Source organism: Carassius gibelio, chromosome A5 (assembly GCF_023724105.1).
Source record: "Carassius gibelio isolate Cgi1373 ecotype wild population from Czech Republic chromosome A5, carGib1.2-hapl.c, whole genome shotgun sequence".
Classification (NCBI taxonomy): domain Eukaryota; kingdom Metazoa; phylum Chordata; class Actinopteri; order Cypriniformes; family Cyprinidae; genus Carassius; species Carassius gibelio.
Window position 1 is genome coordinate 22,466,943 of NC_068375.1, and position 26,357 is coordinate 22,493,299.

General features: G+C 35.7%; 2 protein-coding genes and 1 pseudogene across 3 annotated transcripts in view; 1 reads left to right on the top strand and 2 right to left on the bottom strand.

The window, feature by feature from the left end:
* LOC128002999 (extracellular matrix organizing protein FRAS1) overlaps positions 1 to 2,918 on the bottom strand; it is a 110,071-nt gene extending 107,153 nt beyond the window's left edge. The window contains exons 1-2 of one of the 2 annotated variants that reach the window (XM_052592489.1): positions 2,460 to 2,918; positions 1,551 to 1,582 (exon numbers count right to left, since the gene is read on the bottom strand). In XM_052592489.1, coding sequence (XP_052448449.1) covers positions 1,551 to 1,582; positions 2,460 to 2,526 — 99 coding nt within the window. In that variant the 5' untranslated portion in view covers positions 2,527 to 2,918. The remainder of the gene's footprint in view (positions 1 to 1,550; positions 1,583 to 2,459) is intronic. The other variant, XM_052592490.1, reaches the window with a different exon arrangement.
* Positions 2,919 to 4,668: 1,750 nt separating this feature from the next.
* LOC128014969 (CCR4-NOT transcription complex subunit 6-like) lies at positions 4,669 to 17,326 on the top strand (annotated as a pseudogene).
* A 147-nt stretch (positions 17,327 to 17,473) lies between these two features.
* On the bottom strand, positions 17,474 to 18,712 carry LOC128003192 (interleukin-8). The gene is made up of 4 exons (XM_052592503.1): positions 18,549 to 18,712; positions 18,130 to 18,265; positions 17,800 to 17,880; positions 17,474 to 17,690 (listed from the first exon to the last, which is right to left on the bottom strand). The coding sequence occupies exons 1-4, from the start codon at positions 18,610 to 18,612 to the stop codon at positions 17,684 to 17,686; spliced, it is 288 nt and encodes a 95-aa protein (XP_052448463.1). The 5' UTR covers positions 18,613 to 18,712; the 3' UTR covers positions 17,474 to 17,683.
* Between the last annotated feature and the right edge of the window lie 7,645 nt (positions 18,713 to 26,357).

Sequence of the window (26,357 nt, forward strand, 5' to 3'; positions counted from 1 at the left end):
ATTTGTAATAGAAATCTTTTGTAACATTATAAATGCTTTACAGTAACTTTTGATCAATTTAAAGCAACCTTGCTGAATTCATGTATTTCTTCCCAACAAAAATTATACTGACCCCATACTTTTGAACAGTATGGTGTACCTTCACTTTCCTTCACTGTCATCAAACAAAGGGTTAAAAGGTGAACACAAGACACATAATTAGCAATCTGAAGAAAGCTGTATTACAGAATTAAATCTCTTATTAACATTTTGGTAACATTTTCTATAAGTCCCATTTTGCAACACAATGCAAGGGTATTCTTTAGACATCATAATGACTGCAGAACGCATTATAAAACTTTTGTTTGTAAGTGTTCTTGCCTGTTTTAAGTGAAGTAAAAAGTTAACAATGGCAAGACATGAGACTTATAACGCATTATAACTTTGGGAAATATAATCCATTGCAAATGAAGTGGATGCATTGTGTTCATTGTGTATTATAAATCGTAATTTTAAAGGCTATAACCACAAATAAGTCAATATTATAATTCATAAAAACTGTTGTTACAATAACTGTTATAATGAGATGTATATATATATATATATATATATATATATATATATATATATATATATATATATATTATGAATTCATTATAATGCCTTAAGAATACTCTTATAATTTTATAATTTATTATAGATACTTTTTTTTTTTTTTGCATACCAAGTTTTGACTGGGTTTAACCATTCACTTGTCATCTAAACTAGTGCTTTGATTTTGCTAAGAACTTCTGAAAAGAGTTTGGAGTCATAATTGCTACTTAAATCCTTTCTTTTTCCATATCAGGACTCTTTGGCTCCTTATCCAGGTGTTTTGGCCGACTTTTCTTTTGAACTCCAAAGAGCCTCTTCCTGACTCCCTCCAGCATGTCTCCACCTGTCTATGACCGACATCCCAAATCCCTCCCCCTTTCCCCACAAAGCCTCTTGAACCCCATGAGGAGCTATGTTACAGAGAATAATGCACACATACCATTCACTTCCATTCCCAGTTCTCAGGGAGCGAAGGAAGAAATCCAGCTGCTGTGTTTACACGACTTTTAATTACACAATAGCAGCGACAGAGATGTGTCATTACTCTCCATTAAACCACAGAGAAAACCTGTTGTGCACCAAAGTTCAATGAAGGTTGTGGTTGTGTTTGTTCAGGTGCGTTTGATTAGGGTTGGAGCTAAACTCTGCAGGAAAGTGGAATTTGAAGACCAGAGTTGAGGATCCCTGATTCTAGACCATCTCTCATCATCTTTACCATTCACAAAGTCAGCACATGTTCTTTATTTATGAGGCACTTCTCCTCAAATACATGTGTAGTGACTGTGAGACCTATTCTGACTGATACTTTATCATGTGAATCCTTTCAATGCCAGTGCTGATAATGGGCCTCTAAATAATTAACAACCCAATGTCTTGTATAAATGGGCCAGAATTATTATTTAAAGCCCCAGATCTCAACACAAGTACATTAATCAGATTAAAAGGAAATTAAAATAAGAAAAGGAATGGATACATACCGCAAACAATGAGCCTTGATGGACACATGCTCCTGTGGATGAAGAAAATGAGGTGAACAAGAGTGGAAAATGCAGTCTAATTGACAAGTTCATGACTAGGCTACTAGTCGACAAATGTCACAGTCATGGCAAACATGTGTTCGACAATGCTTTGGACATGCCCTTGCTGTTGCTCAATGTGAAAGAACATAAAAGATTGTCACAAGGATCATTAATTTAATTTATTAGTTGACCCTCAAAGGCTCTAAAGAGAAAAGGATGTCAGCATGTTATAATCGTGCTCAGTTTTAATGTTAACACAAATACAGATGGGAGTAATAACTGAAAGACCCTTAAATATTTAAATACAGTTTTTATGCAGTTAAACAATATTTACAAAAAAAATCAGGCAAATCAGAAAACAAATATTTAAAATAAAAGTTTACATTAAAAAAAATGCAATAGATAACAAGGTAATCATGAAAAATCTTGTGTTGATGAAGTTAACTTGTGTGTTATTAAGTTTTTAAGAAAGCATGCTTCCCTCAAGAAATACAGGTATATCTTGAGAAAGGATGGGAATAATGTTTACTGTCAAACAACTTCTCAATAATAACCATTAGCTAGTGAATTATAGTGAATTTATGCAAATGCATCAAATTGATGAGGGAAGATCAAGATAACAGATCCAGGATGCGGGCACAGATTCATTAACAACACGAGACATCATGGTCATTCAGTTATTTAATTTTATAGGACTCTCTATTGCACAATGTTTTTTTTTTTATCGCATATTTCTACCTACGGGTCAAACTGATTTATCCACATTTGTAAATCTTTTTTATTGCATGAGCGCTGATCTGGGAGTTTTATCTTTATTATTTAATACCAATGAATTCAGAAAAATTACGATAACAGAAACACACCAACCTTGTGCTCCGGGCAAGCTAGTGATGTATCCAATTAAAACGGTTAGAATGATCCAAACAGGACCCATATTCACTTTAGAAACCGTATTAATCCAAAATGCTCAGAAATATAATGGCTTTAATTTGAATGTGAATGAGTGCGCATCCTCGCTGCTCTCCTGCGGACTCGGATCGACCAGCAGCGCCTGAGCTTGAAGTCTGGCTGACGGTCAGTAGTTACTGGGAAGCATCCAGTCCCCGAGCAGATACAGTCCAGTGCGCTCTCCAGCGAAGCTTCCTCAGAGAGAGCGGTTCCCACACGAAAATCCTTCCTCTTAAAAGTACGGGGCCATTGCAAAGACAACTTGAACGCGATTAATTACAGGAGAACACGCAGTAACAAACACTGAGCGTACGAGCCGCTCTTTAAAGAGAGTTACAGGAGACACGACCATCTGCATTCACGAGTTGAGGAGCCCCTCCTCCTCCCCCTCCACCACTGTGGGAACAAAACCTGTGGACTTCAAAGTTCTGACGGGTAAAAGATTTTGAGGTAGTCTTCTGTGAATGCTGCGCCAAACTAACGTTCTTGCGAATTTTTTTTTAGGTTATTGCATTTTTTTTAATGCTGGCTAAACTTGGTGGAATCATGCAAATTATATTGCTGCAACATTTATATAATATAATTATTAAATAGAAATACATATAATTGTTTGAACATTATTTAGAGACTACTTAAAATAGTCAGAGGTCAAAGATTTCCTGGGTCACGTGCAGCAGTGCAATCCGATCCTTGCTCGGTGCTCATTCGAGGACAAAAACAGAAAAATCTTGCACATTTGTAAACTTGAATAAATTCAGACCTTTTAAATCATGTTGTTTTAAAATATCTTCACATACAGTAAGCATTTCTATAAAATCATAATTGTTCTCTTCCTTAAATACCAATGTTTCTTGTAATAAAACACTTGAATATTTACATAAATATGTATTGTCTTGGTCATCTTTGACCTTAACAAGGATATTTAGAAAAAGACGAAAATGAAGATAAAAGTACTGCATTTCCATTCAATCCGAGCTTAATTAGTTTAGAAAAAGTGAGTTTCTACTGCCACCTGCTGTTGTAGGTAGGGGATGGAAGGCAAGAAAAAAAGCTTGGGGAAAAAAACAGATACCCCACAGAAATAAGGCCTCAAGCATCTGCTAAATGCATAATTGTAAATGAGGGCATCCTTATTGACCACAATGGCCCATCAACCATGTTGCTTCCATTCCTAAAACAAGCCACTATATAAACCGACTTCAGCATAAAACCACACAGTTAGACAATACCACATTTACCATTTTATTACAGTCTAAATGCTTTTGCAGTGCAAATATATACGAAGCAAAAATGTCATGCCTTTTTCTCTTCCTGTGGTAATAATTAATTGATTTAATGTGCAAACCCTCACTTGAAGGGAAGTAAACGTATAAAAGGTTTTATCTTAGGATGATCTGGGTTCATTCATTCTGACTCCATGGTACTACATGTACTTTGTCACTGCAATGCTGCAATAAACATCTTCATCAAGATCTTCAATGTCCTCATCACTTTTTCTTACAAGCTCTTAGAGTTTTGCAGTGTACAGTTGTCTATGTAACAGCTGTGACTGAATGATTACAGCACACCACAAATAATAAGACCAGTTGTCTTTTTAAAAGTAGTTTTAACTATTAACAGGGCTTAATGTGAAAGTGTTTTGCTTTCATCTTTTACAGCTACAAGGGATTGAAAAAAAAAGCAATAAAAAATACCTACAGCGACATCTCTAAAGTTCAACTAAGTTAAACTCTGTTAGTGCCCTGGCCTGCAATAATGTTTTGTTTTCCGCATGAGAGATGTCGACTACTCAGACAGTTCAGTGTATCAGTGTAAAAATCAGCTGTCTGCCTGTCTCTCGGTAAGCTCAGCATCACTCATGTAAGAAGATATTAATACTTTTATTCAACAAGGATGCAATAAATGATCAAAAATGACAGTAAATGCATTAATAATTATTATAAAACTTTTTATTTCAGATAAACGCTGTTCTTTAAAACTTTCTATTTATCAAAGTATCCTAAAAACTGTTTCACGTTTTACATATATATATATATATATATATATATATATATATATATATATATATATATATATATATATATATATATATTGTTAATTTTCTTCATGTATTTCCAGATTAATGGACATGCCAAAGGAAAAATATGGTCCTCCAGACTCACGCAGATTATATACCATCATGTCAGCAGAGGAAGCGGCCATTGGGAAGAAGTCATACTGGACCGAGTTGGAGATTTCTGGTTATGTATTATTCCTCACGCCTCAACTCATATAATTAATGTATTTTTATGAATGTGCTACTGAAGATACAGTTAATTGACATGAGTGTCAAATGCTTTGATCCGAAGTGACTTGCATTGCTGAGTATATAAATATGCGTATTCTCTGAGAAATTTGGAAAATACTTGTGCACTCTGCCTGTGCTTCCATGGTACAGGGTGGGTCAGAAGTCTAAGCTCACTATGGACACGGACCCATCTGACTGCTCTCCACATCAACAACAACAACCTGAGCCGGATTCCTCCTGAAATTGCAAAGCTGCCCCATCATAGCGCTGCCTGCCAGCAGAACTCGGCAACATGGTGACTCTCAGGTACGTGACAAATTGGTCAATCTCTATGGATTAAAATTTTTTTATATAAAATTTATACACACACACACACAATACAACTAATTAGGATGTGACTCAGCTGGACTTATTGACAAGTACACTATGATACACTATGACATCATATGTGTATCATATAGTTTCAGCCATTTATTTTTTTTTTTTTGCTTTGAGCAATTTTATCCACTAAACAGACGCCTTGTTATATGGTCACATTTGTTTCTTACTTAGTGTATTTTTTTTTAGGGAATTGCTTTTGAACAGCAATTGTTTACAGCTTATGAACTTGGTCGGCTGTTCCAGTTGCAAACACTTGGCCTCAAAGGTAAAGATGTTTTTTTATATATATATATATTTGCTCTAACACTCTACATTCTACTACTGCATGTGCAGAGTTCAGTACAGTTGGCTTGGCAACATATTCACAGATTTAATTTGAGGAAAATTAGGCTATAGCTCGTTGTAGGTGTTAATTGTGTAGTAACAACTTTTAGCTCACAAGTTAATGATCTGAGAAATTTGAATCTGTGAATATGTTGCCATATTTTACTGAACTCATGTGCAGGAGGTGGAGACAGAGCAGTACTACACTTTCTTTCTGGAAACACTGAAAGAGCGTAGATATGATGGATTTTTCTGTCCAAAGTCTCATGCCAAAATCATGTCAGAACAGGAGCAGACTGAGAAGTGAGAATCTCCTTCTGTCTTCTTACAAGGCTCAAAGTGAAATATTATTAAGCTAATCTTGTGCACTCTTTATTTTCTAGATTTACTCTGGTGCAAAAACACACAGTGGAGTTCAATCTGTTTGCCATGGCATATTCGAGGGCTAAACAGAGTCATGACAAAAGATAACACCGGAGTAGCTGTCCTGCTGGAGGTGAAGAAAGACTTGTTTGCTAATGGTAAGGACCTTGAATGATAATTCTGTAGTTCATATTAAATAGCACAATTTAGGTTTCCTGTTCTTCACTGACACACAGCTCCTGTTTAGCTCTGTCCTGTAGGTGGCAGTAAAACACAAAGTTAAACATGTTTACATGAGAAGAGTAATTTAGGGCCCAGAAATGAATTTAACATAGAGTATATTAGTATTTATTAATTCAATAATTTTATTTTAGTTTTTTACATTTTGGCTATGTGAGGCAAGCTGGATATTTAGATACTGACCACTTTGAAAATAACATCAATAACATTCTCTGAATGTTTTAGAAGATGCAGCTGCAATTAAATGAAATGAAACATTTATGTCTATCAATACATACATATATATATATATATATATATATATATATATATATATATATATATATATATATATATTAACAAAGATTAATAACTTCTGTAGCTAATGTAGCTATTGCTCATTGTGAATGTTAATGCATTAATTAAGATTGACTAATGAGGTCTTATTGTAAAGTGATACCTATGGGTCTTTATAGTTCTTTTGCACTTTGATCTGTGTAAAACTTTTAACTTTTATTTTAACAGTTATTTGTTATAAGAAAAAAAGTTATTTAACCGGTTATATTGTATTATGGCCACTTTTGTTAAAACTAAATTACAATACCGTGATAATACCATGTACCGTGATAAAAGCATTAGCAATTAATCGCAACTGGATAATCTGCTAGCAGCAAATCCCTAGTTCAGAGATCTGACAAAAGCAAAACTCGACCCATGTCTCTACCCAGCAAACACGCAGAGCTTTAAATGTGAACCGGTGGATCAATAAGAAGACAATGTATTATAAAAATCTAAACATCAGGGTGTGCGAAATGTATGGCCTATGATAATAATATCATAATTGTTGTTTTAAGGATGTGCGATTTGATATTATCGAAAATATCATGAAAAGCAAACGAAACACCTACAGAATGGCCACATACATAACATAATGAAGTCTACAAGGTTAAGACTATTCAGTGGACGTGCATATTTAGAGTGTGTTCTTTCACTGCATTAATCAGTCTATTAAAATACATGTAGAATAATCACATATTTCAAGATATGGGGCAGAATATTTATATATTTATATCATTTCAAATAGTCAATATCACTGGAGAGTGTCATTTTTCTTCTCCAAAAGTCAGCATTATTACAAATGTGATATTGATTTCTTAGTTCAATAAGTAAGAAGTTCATAATAGGAGATGTTATGTTATTCTTATATATGTTATTCCAGACAGACTGAGATCAGATCTCTGTGTGGAGCACTGGCTGTTGTCAGACTCCTTGTGCAAAAATCTCAGTGAATTGATACAAGTAATGGCAAAAATAATGTTTGGAAATGTAAACCGTTATTTCTTACTGACACACTACAGTAAAAGAGAGAAATAACTGACTTAAAACATTTTTTGTTGGTTAAAATACTAGTGGCCTAAGACTTTTGCACAATACTGTATACACGCTCGCTTGAGGTGGTTTTTGACTTGTGTGAAAGGGTTAATGCGAAAAATGGGAGTTGGAAGTGTATTTTGCGAAAGTCATGTCATGTGACTGCGCTGTGGACGGTAAATCCTGACTAACCAGCGGATTGATCTCATTCCACAGAAAAGAAATGTTGTTACATGGTCATTCGGAAATGCCTGAGCAAAGTATGTCATCAAAGTATTTCTGTGTAATTGCATCTTAACACTGTTAAAGGACTGCGTTCCCAAACAGCAGCATCCACATCCGAAAGTGTTTCGTCTCCTCCTTCTGAGGTTCAAGGAATGAATTATATAGGAACATGATTATATTAAGAAACTTGATGTATAGTGCCAGTGTATCAGGAAGTGACGATTTTGTTCTGACTCGTTATGGAAACGCTGCTTTTCGCAAATGTTTTGTGCAATATTCCAGATTTGAACCTTGTTTTGAACATAAGTTAAATTGGCAACTTTGGGTTTAAACCTGGCTAATGAGGAATCAAATAAAATAGATCCTCCTTATCTTTACATGAGGTAAATAGCACAAAGATAACAAGCTTTGTAAAACGAAAACAAAAATAAAAGTAAAACTAAACCTGCTGTCGGTGATGCTGCGTGCATGTTTTTCCACACATGAATATCAACATGTTCACCCTCTCTGGTTTACTTTAGCTTGAAAACCATCCATCGTTTCCTCAATATTTGTGTCATTTTTGCTGCGCGCTCATGCTGACGGGGCGAGTATAAACCAGGCTCTAAACTCGAAGCGATGCGCAGCTCAAATGAGTAGTTTAATATCGTTATGCTTTCAGTATCGTTTGCCGTTAGATGTTTCTCATATGCAACAAAAATGACAGCTCTTAAGGGTTGAACAACGCGGTGTTCGCGACAGTGCGACTGCAAACACTAAATGTAGTCGTACAGAAAGAACGGTCAGGAGCCCTGTAATGTTTCTACTGTACATTATCTCGGTCAATCAAAATAAGTTAAAATTAGTTGATAGACTGAGTGCGGTCTGTCACTGTCTTTATCTGTTCTGCGAATGACTATATGCTATGCCACATGCAATATTTCATTTTTAAATGAAATAGCAACATGATCGTTTCATAAAGTAGGCCTATATGCATTAAGGGCTATTTTCGCTGTAAGAAACAGCAGTTGTGTGATGAGCGGGGAACAGGGATCCTAGCTCAAATCTGGCCCACGAGATCCACTTTCCTGCAGAGTTTAGCTCTAACCCTAATCAAAAACACCTTAGCATATTAATCAATTTCTTCAGGATCATTAAGAAAACCACAGGTCGATGAGTTTGATCAGGGTTGGAGCCAAACTCTGCAGCGCGTTGGATCCAGTCCAGGGTAAGATTTGAGGAACCCTGCTTTACAGCAAGTTCTTCTTAGTGACCTTATGTGAACTGTATTTATGTCAAAGGACTGCAGATATTGTAACAATCGGAAAACACAGAGGAGACAAGTCTGCCGCCGTTTACATATGAAATTTAAAGTGCACTGACTGGGGCGATCACGAATTTGTGTACAGTAGGCTATATGTAGCTAATCGCTATAGCCCTTCTAAAATGACCTAGCGACGTTTAATATTTAAAATATCAAAACATTATTTATGCATTTGTAACTGCAGATTAAAGTATTTAGTGTCCCCCAGAGCTGCATTAAACAGTGTGTAAATACATCTAAATGCCACTTCTAATGCTCTGCATTGCAAAGATAAATTCTGTTGATACTGATTTCATCTGCTTGGTAACCAAATGCAAGAATTTGACTGAAAAGATGGTGCAGACTTTTAGGAATAGAAAGACTTAAGGTAAAAATGCCCATAAAACTTGTTGGAAATGATACATTTTCATTACTGCTGTGAACTGACCACACAGAAAATGAAGAATATCAAAAAATTCAGGATTCAGCACAATTAGAGGAAAAAGATCAGCACAATAACACACTCTATAGCAAAATATTGTCCAATTATCGTTATTGATAAAATCGCAAAAATGTATGGAGAAATCACTTTTTGTCAGTATCGCACACCCCTAATTTTTTATTTATTTAGTTTATATAATAATTTAAGGCTGAAATTTAAAGCGGATCATTTTATAAAACGTTTTGTTTTTGTGAAAACTTTCATCTGAACTGTAAATTATGCTTTTTACAGTAATGTTAGTTTAATATGGTACTATAGACATTGCCCTACCCCACTCATAAAGTATTAATTTTATTTATGCAGGTCTTAAAAACGGTCTTAAATTTGATCTTAAAAATCCTGCAGAAACCCTGCAGTGATGTGGCGCTCTGATACATAAAATGAAATCCTACGGTTGAATGTTGGATTTCAGTGATAACATACTTTTTAATTCCTTCACAATGCCTCAATACAGCTGAATACAATTTCTTAAGCATACACGCTTTTTAACGAGTTCTGCTTTATTTCTTCTTTCTCAGCGTATTCTTCAGTTTTCCCCTGCGCTGTTTTCTTAATATTGCAATAGTGATTACACTTTTAAAAAAAAAGGAGTTCCCTGTTCACGTTCAGCTTGTAGCAATGACCTTGATTATAAAAGATCTTTTTTTGATGTCACAGCTCCATTTGCTTCCTCTTTAATAAAATACTTTAATCCAATTCATTTTACTGGTGTTGTAATGCAGGTTCAAAGCAGCCTTCAGAGAAACGGCTCCTGCTGGTAGCTAATGCCCACATGCACTGGGATCCAGAGTACTCCGATGTGAAGCTCATCCAGACCATGGTGTTATGTCTGAGCTGAAGAGCATCGCTGAGAGGGCATCAGGCTCTATCAACTCTGCACCTCCCACGTCAGACACCAGCACCATCCCTATAGTCCTGTGCGCTGACCGCAACTCCCTCGCAGGCTCTGGTAAGTGATGTTTGAAACTGCTTATTAGAGATAATAGTTAGAGAGAATGGGGAACTCCCTTAAGCAATCTATATTGTGTAAATTCCAACTAAGAGGAGGTCAATCAGTTCAAATAAGCAATCCAAAATTCAATGCCTATGTAGTGGACGGCAAGCAGTAGGCTCAGCATTCCTTGTATGGGATAACTGTCGTCATTTACTGACCCTCGTGTTGTTTCCAATCTCTGTGACTTTCTGTGGAGCACAATAGAAGATCTTTTAAAGAATGCTGGTAACCTTTGACTTCCGCTGTATAAACAAAAACCCACTGAGACATTCCTCAAAATATCTTTTTATGTTCCACAAAAAAAAAAAAAAAAGTCATACAGGTTTGGAACGGCGTGAAGGTGAGTTAATGATGACATCATTTTAATTTTGGGGGGTGAATTACTCTTTAATGCCCTTGCTAAGAGAAATACATAAAAACTTTTCCTCAGTTAGATTTGGCATGAAGCTCTTGTCAATCAATCACCTTTATTTATATAGCGCTTTAAACAAAATACATTGTGTCAAAGCACTGAACAACATTAATTTGGAAAACAGTGTCTCAATAATGCAAAATGATAGTTAAAGGCAGTTCATCATTGAATTCAGTTATGTCATCTCTGTTCAGTTTAAATAGTGTCTGCGCATTTATTTGAAATCAAGTCAATGATATCGCTGTAGATGGTGATATCCTGGTGGTCCTCTGAGACAAGGTCTTTACAGGGGATCTGTATCTGGGGCTCTAGTTGTCCTGGTCTCCGCTGTATTTCAGGGCAGTAGAGGTCCTTTCTAGATGCTGATCCACCATCTGGTCTGGATACGTACTGGATCCGGGTGACTGCAGTGACCCTCTGATCTGGATACAGACTGGATCTGGTGGCCACGGTGACCTCGGAACAAGAGAGAAACAGACAAATATTAGCGTAGATGCCATTCTTCTAATAATGTAGAAAGTACATAGGGTGTTATGTGAAGTGTTTCTGGTTCCGGTTTACCTAATTAATGCAGTCTAAAAATCCTTTAACGGATTTGGATATTAAAAGCATATTAGTATGTTATGTGTATGCCAGGTTAAAGAGATGGGTCACCAGACAAACAATGTTATGTAGGTTATTCCAGAGTTTAGGCGCCAAATAGGAAAATGATCTGCCGCCCGCAGTTGATTTTGATATTCTATGTATTATCAAATTGCCTGAGTTTTGAGAACGTAGCAGACGTAGAGGAGTATATTGTAAAAGGAGCTCATTCAGATAATGAGGTGCTAAACCATTCAAGGCTTTATAAGTAATAAGAAATATTTTAAAATCTATACGATGTTTGAAAGGGAGCCAGCGAAGACAGGACCGGGCTAATATGGTCATACTTCCTGGTTCTAGCAAGAACTCTTGCTGCTGCATTTTGGACTAGCTGTAGTTTGTTTACTAAGCGTGCAGAACAACCACCCAATAAAGCATTACAATAATCTAACCTTGAAGTCATAAATGCATGGATTAACATTTCTGCATTTGACATTGAGAGCATAGGCAGTAATTTAGATATATTTTTGAGATGGAAAAATGCAGTTTTACAAATGCTAGAAACATGGCTTTCTAAGGAAAGATTGCGATCAAATAGCACACCTAAGTGCTGATGACTGATGACGAAGAATTGACAGAGCAACCATCATGTCTTAGACAGTGTTCTAGGTTATTACAAACAGAGTTTTAGGTCCTATAATTAACACCTCTGTTTTTTCTGAATTAAGCAGTAATAAACTATTTGTCATCCAATTTTTTATATCGACTATGCATTCCATTAGTTTTTTAAAATTAGTGTGTTTCACCGGGCCGTGAAGAAATATAGAGCTGAGTATCATCAGCATAACAGTGAAAGCTAACACCATGTTTCCTGATGATATCTCCCAAGGGTAACATATAAAGCGTGAAGAGTAGCGGCCCTAGTACTGAGCCTTGAGGTACTCCATACTGCACTTGTGATCGATATGATACATCTTCATTCACTGCTACGAACTGATGGCGGTCATATCTCATCATTACTAGGTTTCCTGGCCTTTCACAGGTGTGGTGGAGTATCTTAAGTAATAGGGGAGTTGCAGAAAATCACAAAGACTTTAAGGAACTGCTTTACAGCTATTGCTTAACCAACTTCAGTTGTAACAGCAAAAACGGCAACCCCGATGGGAGTATGACACACAGTTTCCAGCTGAAGAGTGCCTATGAGGGGAATCTCATGCCCTACACCAACTACACTTATGACTTCAAGGTGAAGAGATAAGATTTAGGATTTAGTGAAATGTGATTTGCTTTGTTATTGTATTGCACTGAAACCTATGCACTAGGACCTTAATTTTTATATTATTCTCACAGATTTCTATCATTTTTTTAGGGCGTGTAGTGCATGATTGACTACATCTTCTTCTCTAAGACACACATGCGTGTTCTGGGTTTACTGGAGACTCAGTGGTTGAAGGACAGCAACATAACCGGCTGCCCCCACCCGCACATCCCCTCCAATCACTTTTCCCTTCTGGCTCAGCTGGAGTACCACCTCCTTAACGGCTGCATCAGCCTTTCCACAGGTAGTGCAGCCCCCCTTCCCCAAACCATGGACGAATGATGCCTTGAAATATAGGCACACATATTAATGAGTGAAGTACTCGCATACTTTGTTCTATTTTTTAACCTTTGCACACGATTATATGATCTTATTATTTCATTTTCCAACATGAAAACAAAAGCCTAATACCAAATTAGGATTGGGATTCTCTGTTTGGTATCAAAAAAAAAAAAACGCTGCTTTCAGGGAAATCAATCTGTTTGTCTGAGTCTGAATGTGAGATTGCATAAGCCACGTGTCAGTATTTGGATGGTAGAGTTGTGTAACTTAAGCAGAGACCAATCATGTAGCATAATGTCATAAAGAGTATTATAAAAAAGGGTAATAAGATGTTCCAGTTAGCATCCTCTTTTAAATTCCCCTTCAGCATTTCATAAATTTGACAAGAAATAATTTTGGTGCATTTCAGTCTAAATTTCCCAGTACAATAAAACCCCATTTGTCTCTTTATTATTCAATCAAATATTAGTGACTGCATCCTGTGCATTACAAACTCAAGTTCCCCTATTTAATGTTAGGGGAGGATGGATTTGCATTAAGTTTATGAACTGGAAAACAGCAATCTATTTTTTTTATTGAAAATTCTTAATAGTGCAATGTAAAGGATTATGCAAACTTGTCTTTTGGTCAAAAATGTACACTATTAAAGAGGATCCCAGCCTTACTGATCATAACTCAGCTACGCTGCTCTCCCTTTCTTCCTGCATCAGCATCTAAATCACATCACCGTACTGATGTATATTTACACAATACAAAGTCCTCCCTGTCTCAGTGATCTCATGTCAGCGAGCGTCTCTAAAGAATCTCTGATTGGCAGGTGGTTGACGTTATTGGTACAATTTATAATTGCTACACAAGACTACCTGGGGTTTAAGGCATAGTTCGCCTAAAACTAAGTTTACTCACACTCATGGTGTTCCAAACCTGTTCCAAACCGGTATGACATTATTTCTTCTGTGGAACAGTTTTCATTTTGGGGTGAACTATCTTGTTTCGATGCTAATAGATTGTCAGTTGCATCAGTACAGGATGAATGTTAATTTATAAGTCATTTTGTGATTTGTTGGTAGAAGAGAAAAATTACATGATTCTTTCATTTTATTTGTTTGGCACAACTATATGATTATAGATCATTTCTGTAGTTAAAGGCTGTTCTCACGGTTATATCTACATATTACAGGTCCTTCTGAAAAAATTAGTATATTGTGAAAAAGTTCATTATTTTCCATAATGTAATGATAAAATTTTTACTTTCATCTATTTTAGATTCATTGCACACCAACTGAAATATTTCAGGTCTTTTATTATTTTAATACTGATGATTTTGGCATACAGCTCATGAAAACCCAAAATTCCTATCTCAGAAAATTAGCATATTTCATCTGACCAATAAAAGAAAAGTGTTTTTAATACAAAAAAAGTAAACCTTCAAATAATTATGTTCATCTATGCACTCAATACTTGGTCGGGAATCCTTTTGCAGAAATGACTGCTTCAATGCAGCGTGGCATGGAGGCAATCAGCCTGTGACACTGCTGAGGATGGAGGCCCAGGATGCTTCGATTGTGGCCTTAAGCTCATCCAGAGTGTTGGGTTTTGCGTCTCTCAACTTTCTCTTCACAATATCCCACAGATTCTCTATGGGGTTCAGGTCAGGAGAGTTGGCAGGCCAATTGAGCACAGTAATACCATGGTCAGTAAACCATTTACCAGTGGTTTTGTCACTGTGAGCAGGTGCCAGGTCGTGCTGAAAAACGAAATCTTCATCTCCATAAAGCTTTTCAGCAGATGGAAGCATGAAGTGCTCCAAAATCTCATGATAGCTAGCTGCATTGACCCTGCCCTTGATAAAACACAGTGGACCAACACCAGCAGCTGACATGGCACCCCAGACCATCACTGACTGTGGGTACTTGACACTGGACTTCAGGCATTTTGGCATTTACTTCTCCCCAGTCTTCCTCCAGACTCTGGCACCTTAATTTCCGAATGACATGCAAAATTTGCTTTCATCGAAAAAAGTACTTTGTATCACTGAGCAACAGTCCAGTGCTCTGTAGTCCATTTCCTGCACACGCCTGTGCATGGTGGCTCTGGATGTTTCTACTCCAGGCTCAGTCCACTGCTTCCGCAGGTCCCCCAAGGTCGCCCCCCCAATCTTCCTCAGGGTCCGGTCACCTCTTCTCGTTGCAGCGTTTTTTGCCACACTTTTTCCTTCCCACAGACTTCCCACTGAGGTGCCTTGATACAGCACTCTGGGAACAGCCTATTCGTTAAGAAATTTCTTTCTGTGTCTTACCCTCTCACTTGAGGGTGTCAATGATGGCCTTCTGGACAGCAGTCAGGTCGGCAGTCTTACCCATGATTGGGGTTATGAGTAATGAACCAGGCTGGGAGTTTTTAAAAGCCTCAGGATTCTTTTGCAGGTGTTTAGAGTTAATTAGTTGATTCAGATGATTAGGTTAATAGCTCGTTTAGAGAACCTTTTCATGATATGCTAATTTTTTGCGATAAGAATTTTGGGTTTTCATGAGCTGTATGCCAAAATCATCAGTATTAAAACAATAAAAGACCTGAAATATTTCAGTTGGTGTGCAATGAATCTAAAATATATGAAAGTTCAATTTTTATCATTACATTATGGAAAATAATGAACTTTTTCACAATATGCTAATTTTTTGAGAAGGACCTGTATGTTGGGTAAAAACTTCTAGCCTGAATGCACTGTAAGTCTCTTTGGATAAAAGTGTCTGCTAAATGCATAAATATTTATGGTTTTCAAGGTCTGCAAGCTAAACACAATCATTCGCTAAATTTCTCGGAAAGCTATAATACGACTGGCAAACTGACACAGAAACATAACATATCTGTCATTGCTAGGAGACAAATAACTATTTAATACAATAGGTTGTAAAATCATTTAGGAAATGTTTGAGATCGTCCAACTAGATAGTCCAAAACTAAAAAAAAAGTCTGTGCCCATCATGTGATTTTTCTATGAAATCTGTCAACTCAAATCTGCATAAAAAAAAAAAAAAAAAAAGTCAGGACTTTAGGCAGCTAGTGTCAAGAGTGCAAACTGTGGTAAACGTTTTATAGTGTATTTGTTCTCAAACTGAATGAATTTGGACTAACTATTAAATTTTCTAAAACATTTATTTAATGTCAGTGGCATTAGTGTTGACTACGGTGAGAACATTTTCCTGCATGAATTCAAACATTTATAAACCAGTCCTTTGCTCAAAAGAGCAGTCCTCAAAATGTATAAAGCAAGGTCTTGAGTTAAAATTCTGGAGCATTTTGTGATGTTTAACCTGTGAGGAGCGTAGGTTGTTGATAGCTCTTGTCTATTTGACACATCCAGGCAAACTTAATGTCTTTTTTGTACAAAGCTATAACTTTCCTATAACTTTGCATGTTTCAGCAGCCTTGTTCTATGTTGAACTGGTGTGAGTAATATGTTTCAGAAGGAAGGTGAAATGGACCATTTAGTGTTGGACTATGTGTGCTGCATGCTACTTATCACTTACTGCCTTCCGACTTCAGAAAATAAACCATTACCTCACTGATTAACTCCCATCCCTGTTAAATTTAATGACACATTTGCTTTGTATACATTCAACACCTTCACATTTGAGATTTTTATTCATCAAAACATAATTTCTAAAAGGGGAACACTTTTTGTCACTTTTGCAGAAACTGATCGACAAGTAGAGCATTCCTTGCCTGTGAAAGCAAGACGCTTAGTGAGCCATCACCAGCATCCATCCCTGTACCCTTCCATCCACTCATCGGTCCACCTCTTCTCTACACCAGAGAGACTTGATGACTACTTTAGTGGCCGTGATACAGTTTTTATAACCGTTAGTCAATTTGCAATCAGTATCGCAGAAATTCCCACAGAACAAACTGAATAGATTTCTTCATGGCAAATGGTCTGAATGGCCTGCTGTTTTAATCCAAATGGATGAACATGCAGTATTTTTAAACTAGTACTAAAAACTTGTGGAAAATAGCAGTAGTACTTCATTGAATATGGATAATGGCACACAGTCTGAGGTCAGTCTTGATAAGAAATTCAAATTAATAAAGGACTTGCATGATTGTAAGGTTATGTAAAGAGATGTAATGAGATAACTTTATCAGTGGATTTTCTCATTGATTTCTCATTGATTTCTCATTGATGCAGTTTCTCCTCCGCTGAGGAATCTAGATTTTATAAATCTTGTTTAGTCTCTGAACATATATGGTGATAATATGGGGGGAAAATCCTTTCTGTTTGTAAATGAAAATGGTGCTACATGTGGCCCATTTGTTAAACAAGAAATTCTCAACAAAGTCTTGTCCTAGTCTCTCACCTTAAAAGCAATAAAGATGTCATTTAAAAGGAATAAGTTTGTGATTGTTTTATTTCAAAATGATAATGACAGATTTTTTAGATAGCCTATGGTAGCAAATGTGACTATGTAAATATGGCTTAAAAACATTGAGCACACTTGAGTTGCCTATTTAACGAAAAGGAAGTGGAAAATGTCTTCATCACAGTTGTTCTTGTCTGCTTTGATCTATGCCACAGTGGGCACGGAACATTCCTATTCAGATTATTTGCTGTACAGAAAGAAAAAGAGACAAGAAGACCATTAGACAATGCAAAGAAAGATAAAACAAATAGGTCAATTGTAGCTTAGACAGCTTAGTCTTGATTTTGGGACCCTACCTCGTTACTCTTATGATGAATTTGTTGATCCATGGTGCTTTAGGGTCTATGCAAATTACTTTGTTGTCCTTTTTGGTAATCCTAAGAAATTTAAAAGGGTTTAATAAATACTGTATATGCAACAATATTTGCCTGTCTTACACAAATGCATGAGCAATAAGTGACATTTGTCTGAGAGCTGCGTGGGTTAATTGTGGATAATGTAACATTTTCGAGAGCACTGAGGTTTGTCAGAACAGAGGAAACATGCACTCCCTTGCACATTTCCCTCATGTCTGTAATTAAAGTGTGTGAGCCACCGACGTGTAGAAGCAAAACATCATGACTCACAAGATCTCGATTTTGCGACAATGTGCTCCCGGAGGCAGGATCTCAATCCTCTGGAACATCCGAGATGGGATGTAGGCTGTGGAGGTGGTCACACACTGACAGTTCCTGTGGGTGCCCAAACCCTCCATTGGAAATGCTGAAAGAAGCCATGTAGAAACAGTTAGAATGACATTTCTCTAAAGAAACAATGCTGTAGCCATTCCATAAGAAATAAAACATAATTATGAAACAGTTGAGTGCATAATTAACCTACTATAAATTATAGCACATTTTACCCTTTAACAGATCCACCTTTTAAAAGTAGAAAGCGTCTGGTTTATACAGACATCTTTGTATAAAATAATAAAATGGCGACCACAGAGAATGATGCACAGCTAAATTTCAAAAATAAAATATAAAATACATTTCTATATTCTTACCAAAGAGGGTTGTGAAGCAGTAAGATGCAGTAGCTGCCAGCAGCAAATAAGAGAGCAGTGACATGTTGAGGCTGAGATGAGCTGAGTGAAGGAGTGAAGCAAGTCTAGGATGAGAGGCGTCTTCTGCCCAGTTTATATTGATGCTCGGAAGAGGAAGTGAGAAACTTATAATAGCAAGTGGGTGAAAAAGATATATGTATATGAGTTGGAATTTTTATGTCAGAGGAAAATAGTTATAGCTTTACCTCTTAAAGGAGATGGAAATATAATCACATAAATTCACAATTTAATATGGAATATTTTAAAGTCATGTACTACTGAATCTCATCTTGGATTTTGTTAACTCACTGGCCATAATTAACACATGGCAAGAAACTTTTGAATTTGTATTTTATTTTATTTATTTGGGGATTAGTATATTGGACTAGTTAAATCTCCTCAATAATAAAAACTCAAAGAGTATTTAGAAGATCTTTCATCCTCTCACATAAAACCTACTGCATGCACTATAAGATTAAAAAACTCAAGAATAGAAATAATTAGAAAAGATACATTATTCATATACATGATACATAACCCATACATTATTCAATCAATGAGCTATAAAAAAGGGGAGATACATGCACAAATGCATAAATACATTTAATAAGTTACTTTTATGTTGCATGTTTCTTATCACAATTGTGCAGTCTTTTTCATTTATCTGTAAACAAGGGCTTTCACAGTTTCATTTTGGATCCTGGTTTTCATTCTGTTGAAATGATGTGAACTATAGCTTTCTGTTTCATGTTTTAGTTCTTGGGGGAGACTAAAGGGTGATGTTCCCTCATCTTCACAGAACCAAGTGGTTTGATCTACATTTTGTGGCCCTGATTGTCTTCTCCCCCAAATGTGCTGTACACAAATATATAATTAATATATAATTAAACAATAACTCGCTAAATAAAAGGCAATCCAAAAAAAAAAAAAGTGTGCAGAATCTATAAACAGCACATAAGTTATCTGCAGTAAAACATTGTCTTTATGCAAGTAATATAGTATTTATATTAAAGAGTAAATTACTTGAAGATAAAAAGCTAGTCTTAGACTCAGATTCGCATTTTAAGATGGGAATTTTAGAGTACTTGTTTGAATAATCAGTGTATGAACATTTTGCTGAAACTTGTTTACCAAAATAGTTTGGTGGTAAACACAAGTGACTTGTTGGACAGACAGATATTGCAAAATAAGGAACAGAAAATGCTGCCTTTGTCAAGCTGAATATTTTGTCTATTTTCAGACAGCCCTGAACAAGTGCTGGCTCAGGCATTTCTTTACCGTAATGGCCTTTTTTTTTTTACCATATATAAATTGCCATCATGAACCCAGCATCTATTAGCGCTATACATCAAAAGACATGGACAGCAAGAAAATGTTCCTTAACACTTCCAAAACTGCTCTGAAACGACAAGCAATTTGTCCAGATATAGATCCCACTGAATAACAAAGGAGGGATTTGAAAGCAGTTTGAAACAACTGGAAGACAGTCTTTACTAAATTAGGCTTTAGACTAGAATTAGGCTAAACTACCATCACTGGTTCCTATATGAAACATATAATTACAGATATACAGTCCAAATGCTTTGTTATTAGATTAAAAATGTCTCATATTGTAAACTTTTCTGGAGTTTTATTTTAGGTTTTGATGTCCTTAAGAATATATATTTGCGGTATAATTACCAAAAACCATCTCATTATATTTTTACAGCTCCTTTCTCAGGAGGTCTGCTAAGAACAGATCGATTTTAGCCTGCCTAATTAATATTCGTGAGTCTCTCTTCTGCTTGGCCTGTTCTTTTCTGAGTGATGCCCGGCCAGGCCAACCACAGGTAACTAGGGTCAGCCGACGTCACGGCGCTAGCTGGAGGCAGCCCACTCAAACCAGCGCAGATTCAGCTACGTAAGGAGCTTAAAATATCATCTTGTGAGGCTGGGTGCCAGAATCAACATAATACAGCCTCATATTTGAAATTTTAATCGCATATCTGCTGCCACTGTCAGACAAACAAACCGATGACAGCTATGGTTAAATGCGATAAAATGAGAGGACTGGACAATCGTCAGAAATGCTTGTGTTTGAAGCACACACTTATTGAAAAATATTGTCTTTTGTTGTTGTTATGGACGAGTCTACGGATTTCTTGCCATGTGTTTCTTGCATCTGATGTTGTGTATGAAAAAATGTCTGAGCATGTGTGTAAAGCAATAAACTGACGATTTACTGTATGTATGGCGTAATACATTGTTTTGATTTACTGTGGCTGGAACAATAATGTAGCTGTAAAAATAGTTGCCTGCTGAAATTGAAATACATCTTCAACATGAGGTGTTAGAAATGATGAATGTGTCTTTACTATACAAGTTAGATGTGATCCACTTCATAGTAACAATCCTGTCAGATCATCCATCCGTTGAGTGAGAGTGTAATGTTACAGTTCGGCCGATCTGGTTTCGTGGTTAAGTTAACCTTTTTGACATGTTTCCGTTTTGTTGTTGCTTTGCAATGGCACAAATGTGATGTTGTCTGAGGTTTTGACAGAAGGTCAAGGAGAGTGGGACGATGGGCTAAGGGTGGTGACTGAACTGTGTAGTCCTGATGTCAACTTTTTACAGAAGTCACAACGGTTCATGAAAAATCACAGCTACTTTATGCAGGCTGTGTGCATTTTACTGTGGACTGACTGTTTTGAAATGTATGTGGTAGTAAAATCGCCACTAGACCTTAGTTATCGTGAAAAAAGCCAGGAAATTTCAACTTTGACAATTTGGGACCTTTAAATGTACAGCACAAACAAATACTACACAGGCCATTTTAGGATTTCAATGAGTGACATTATTTTATATTAGTTTAATTATAACTACACTTAGCCTACTTGATTAGTAAGGATCATAAAAGTTCTGTAAAATTAATACTTTTTAAATATCCTGATTGTTTAAATTCTCTAAAGTCTTTGTCTTTGGTTCCCAAGAGATCTCTTGTTTTTAAATTGTCCTTGACCTACAGTAACCCTTTTGTCTCCATGTTTATAAATCTATCAGGAAAAAGAAACATCCTCTCGTGTATTTTAGAATGGAAATACAAATGACGGAACTCAAGCTTTCATCTGGTTTTGTTTTTCTTGAAAAAGAACATTTGTTTTCCATGTGCAACTTGTTCTTGTAAACCAAATGTGTATGCCGATTTTTGTGAACAATTATACATTTTTGAGTAAATGACATTTTTCTAAAAGTCATGAACATTTCTATCATATCTCAAATTATGTACTATATGTTTAGTTTAAAATTGTGGTGGAGATTACATTGTAACTATTTTTGAGGGAGGTTTTCCTCTTCCCGATTATTAATATTTTATTTATTTTTTTGTTACTTTTTTAGCTATCATGCACAACAGCAACAGTTTTACCTTGATTTTACATCATGTCTCAAATGTCTTATGCTGAAAAACTGTGGGACAAATGTAACTACAAAATAGAATAATTTTTTTAACACTTTAAAAAAGTAAAATGTTAAATATTCTTTTTTTATATGATGGATTTCAGGGAAAACATTTTCTTTAAAAACCCAGACATTCAAAACATCTGAAAGGTAGTCAAGAAAGTTTGAATGTGACCTTCATATAACAGATCTAAATTTAGTTTTTGTAAAATGAACACCAACATCCTGGAAACAGTTTTTTAATATTTTATTCTCGTAATACTTTGCTTATTTTGGTTACTTCTTCACTCATTCGAAGTATTCTTTACATTTAAAGTTGCAGCTGTGACTCCACTTTTCAATTCCTCTTCAGTTCTTTTGTCATATTAAGCTGATTCCAATAGATCTTTATAAGGTTAACCAGATAAAAAAGTAGAACTATCTTTCCTTGGCCTAAAAGACATTACAGTTCAGGTTTGTTGTACACTTTTTGTCATATCTGCAAAGATTTTGAAATGCTCTTGATCCCTTTTTTCCCTTTTTTTTTTTTTAACCAGACTATAGCCATTTCTTACCTCTATTAAATTGTTTCCTATAGGCTATAGAGTACGACAGGGAAATTAAAACATGGCTTTAACCTGGAATTATTCAATTGGCATTAACAGAATAATCACAAACGGTGTTTTCCAGCTAGAATCGCAAATAGCAGTTTGACATTCAGTCACTTTCTCAAAAACATCCACAATATCCACAGCACAAACCAAGTGGTTTAAAAAGTTCATTAATAGACCATATATGTGGGTTCTAGGCCTATTGAGGCTTTTGTTCCTTTCCGATCACAAAATACTGTAGATGCTGCAAGCCTTCAAGGTTTCGTGCTGAATAGAATGTGGGGGCGCAATAGGTGCATGGATTCTGATCACACGAGACTCTACTCATCTCTCCAGTTAACATATGACTCATACTTCACAGATTACTCATCAGGAACCTAATAAACAAAAAGGTCTTTTATGAGATTAAGCTACTTAATACCATATTCTGTTCTCACTCCCCCATTGTTATTGTCGTCATAGTCATATGCACTTTTGTTACCATGAGCAGCCCAAATATAAAGCCTTTTACAAATTATGAACTACATTTGTCTCTCTCCTCATTTTAAAGGGGTCATATGATGTCAGTAAAAAGAACATTATTCTGTGTATTCGGTGTAATAAAATGTGTTTATGTGGTTTAAGGTTTAAAAAACACATTCATTTCCACATACTGTACATTATTGTTTCTCCTCTATGCCCCACCTTTCTAAATGTGTCAAAAGCTCATCTTTCTGAAAAACGAGGTGTGTTCTGATTGGTCAAATGCTAAAAGCATGTGATGTAAATGTTAGGCCCCCTCACCATACTGTGATGCATGTCCCGGTCAGAACACCAGCGGCACAAGACAAAAACAATCAAGTGGGGACATTATAATGACTTGGTGTTTCATCGCGCTGCATAAACATAAAACCATGTCTGCATTTGTGATCTGAGAAATTACTAACAAGCTCTACTCTCAGTGGCTCTCAATTCAAGTCCTCGTACCCCCTCCACCCCCCACAACTCTGCGTATTTTGCATGTCTCTCTTTGTTTACACACCTAATTCAAATAATCAGCTCATTAGAAGTGAGCTCCGTGCATGAACTGTGTTCCCATAGACATGGTCCCTACACAGTGATCATTGCTTCCTACTCCCTGAGCAGAGGAAATCTGTTGAGTTTACTTCACTTCAGAACATTCTAGGGCTGTGTATTTCCAAGAATCTGGCAATACGACACATATCACAGTACCGGGGTTGCGATAAATTATGTTGCAATACATCGAGAAACTCCTTTATGTGGTAACACTTTAGAATACTGTTTCTTACTTACTACATAACTAATTAGGAATTATTGAAGAACTAACAGGTGATTATTCATTAACACTTAACTCACTACTGTAAACTACTAAGAAAGATGTGTTAACTAATCAGTATGTAATATAATTTTATGATTGTGTTAAGTAACAGTTAGCTAATCAGTAACTAATATATTATGTGATACCTCCTGAATAACTACTATTAATTACCTACTAGTTAAGGTTCAAGAAAAATAACTATGAAATAACTACTTCTGAACAGTTATACGCAAAAAAAAAACTATAATAATCAGGCTGTGTCCCACAAATCAAGTACTTGAGTAAAAGTACAGATACCCCAATAAAATATTACTCCAGTAAAATTATAAGTAGGCTTGTTAATTTTCAAAATTACTTGAGTAAAAGGACAAGTACAAAGAACTACTACAGTAGCAACTTTGTTACTGCCCAATTATTAGCCTATAATGGAAATGAAATATGGATTTAGTTTGCTTCTTAATGTTTAACTTTTGATTATGAAATGTTTGTTACATTAATTAAAATGTGGGCAGTATACATGTTAAAATGGAATAAAATATGCTGTATTAAGAAATGTTCTCGTCTGAAATAAACAGATGAGAGTATTTTACAAAGTTTATGATTACTTTTATAGGTTGTTCTTAGTCAAAATGATGTAGTTTATTATTTACTAGCTTCACTTTAGAATTCTGTAAGTTCTGCAAAATTATCTGATAATTCTTTATTAATTACTAATGGGTTCCCTATGTTTTCACTTTAGAATACTGTTTCAGATTCTAAGTAATTCTTCAGGAATTATTTGATAATTAATTAATAATTACTAATCGGTTCCCTATGTTTTCACTTTAGAATACTGTTTCAGATTCTAAGTAATTCTTCAGGAATTATTTGATAATTAATTATTAATTACTAATGTGTTCCCTATGTTTTCACTTTAGAATACTGTTTCAGATTCTAAAAAATTCTTCAGGAATTATTTGATAATTCTTTGTTAATTACTAATCGGTTCCCTATGTTTTCACTTTAGAATACTGTTTCAGATTCGAAGTAATTCTTGAGGAATTATCTAATAATTCAGCTTGATCTCACAATCAAAACGTACATATTTAGACGTAAATTAAAACTGTCCAATACGTATGTGCCTTTACGTATTTACAGTGTTGTTTACGTATTATCCGGACGTAATTACAGGTTCGATACGTAACTAAATTTACATAAAAACAACCTAAAATAGGTACAGATAGAACGTGTTCTCTGACCAGTCAGTTATCCATAGAAAAATGCGTAACCCCACCCGAACCTAAACCTACCCAATTTATACAGAATGTTAAAAGAATAAAACATAATAAAACACAATTTTAGTAAAAATATAACATTAAAACGTTATTTTGAGCCACTAACGTTAATTCTACACCTACTCCTAAACCTACCAATAACCATTTCTTAAAATTACATAACGTTACTGTTATAAATAAACAAATAACAGACAAACAAACGTAACATTAATTATTTATTTTTTGCGAAAAGATCAAAAGTGGTACCAAAAGTAGTTCAAATGATAATGAGTTCCAGTCGCAGTCCTCTCTGGAGGTAATAGTTTTTATAAGGTACAGAGCAGAATTTAATTTACTAATCCGTGAAATTATGAATCTGTCATCTCTCCGTGAAGGCGCACTGGCGCAGTACTGATTTCAAATGTCTATCAACTGAAACACGGCATGTCGCAATCTGTGACGAATTAGGTGAGAACCAATGAGAGTTTGATATCAGTGCCGTACCGTGTCGTAACGTTTCTCGAGGGTGGCGCACTGGCGCTATTTTCACATTCAAATCATTCAAATCATATAGACGGTTTCAACCATAGACATATAAATAGCTATTATTATTATTAATAGTTATTTATATGTCTATGGTTTCAACAGCATCAACATAAACAAACGTTAATGCGCGTGAGCGCTTTTGTGGACCTAACTTAACTTCCGGTAGACTCCAAATAGAATCAATAACAACAGCCAAGTCCCTCTAGAGTAGATATTTTTTGATAACAAACTAAATGTGTTTTCTGTGTGGATCAGGCGGACTTAATGAAAATGCTAATTCATTATTTGCCAGCAGGAGATGTTTTAAAGCATAGACATAAAGCGTGAGAAATAGAGGTTTCCCCAGTAACAGCTGTAAACAAAGCAGAGCTGGTACGCTCATACGCTGCTTTATCACGCATATGCACGTCTTCTTTCAGAAATATAGCGATATAAAAACACCCGTGCCTCGTTTTGATATTTAAACATAAATGTAAGGAATTATTATTATTAAACGTGCAGTACGTTACGTAACGTTACGTTACTCATGTTTATTAAAAGAAGCCTTTTTGAAAATCGATCAGTTTTAAAATTGTTGCGAGTCTCCAAAAATAAATAAATGTATGGGAAACACATCCCGCAGCACAGC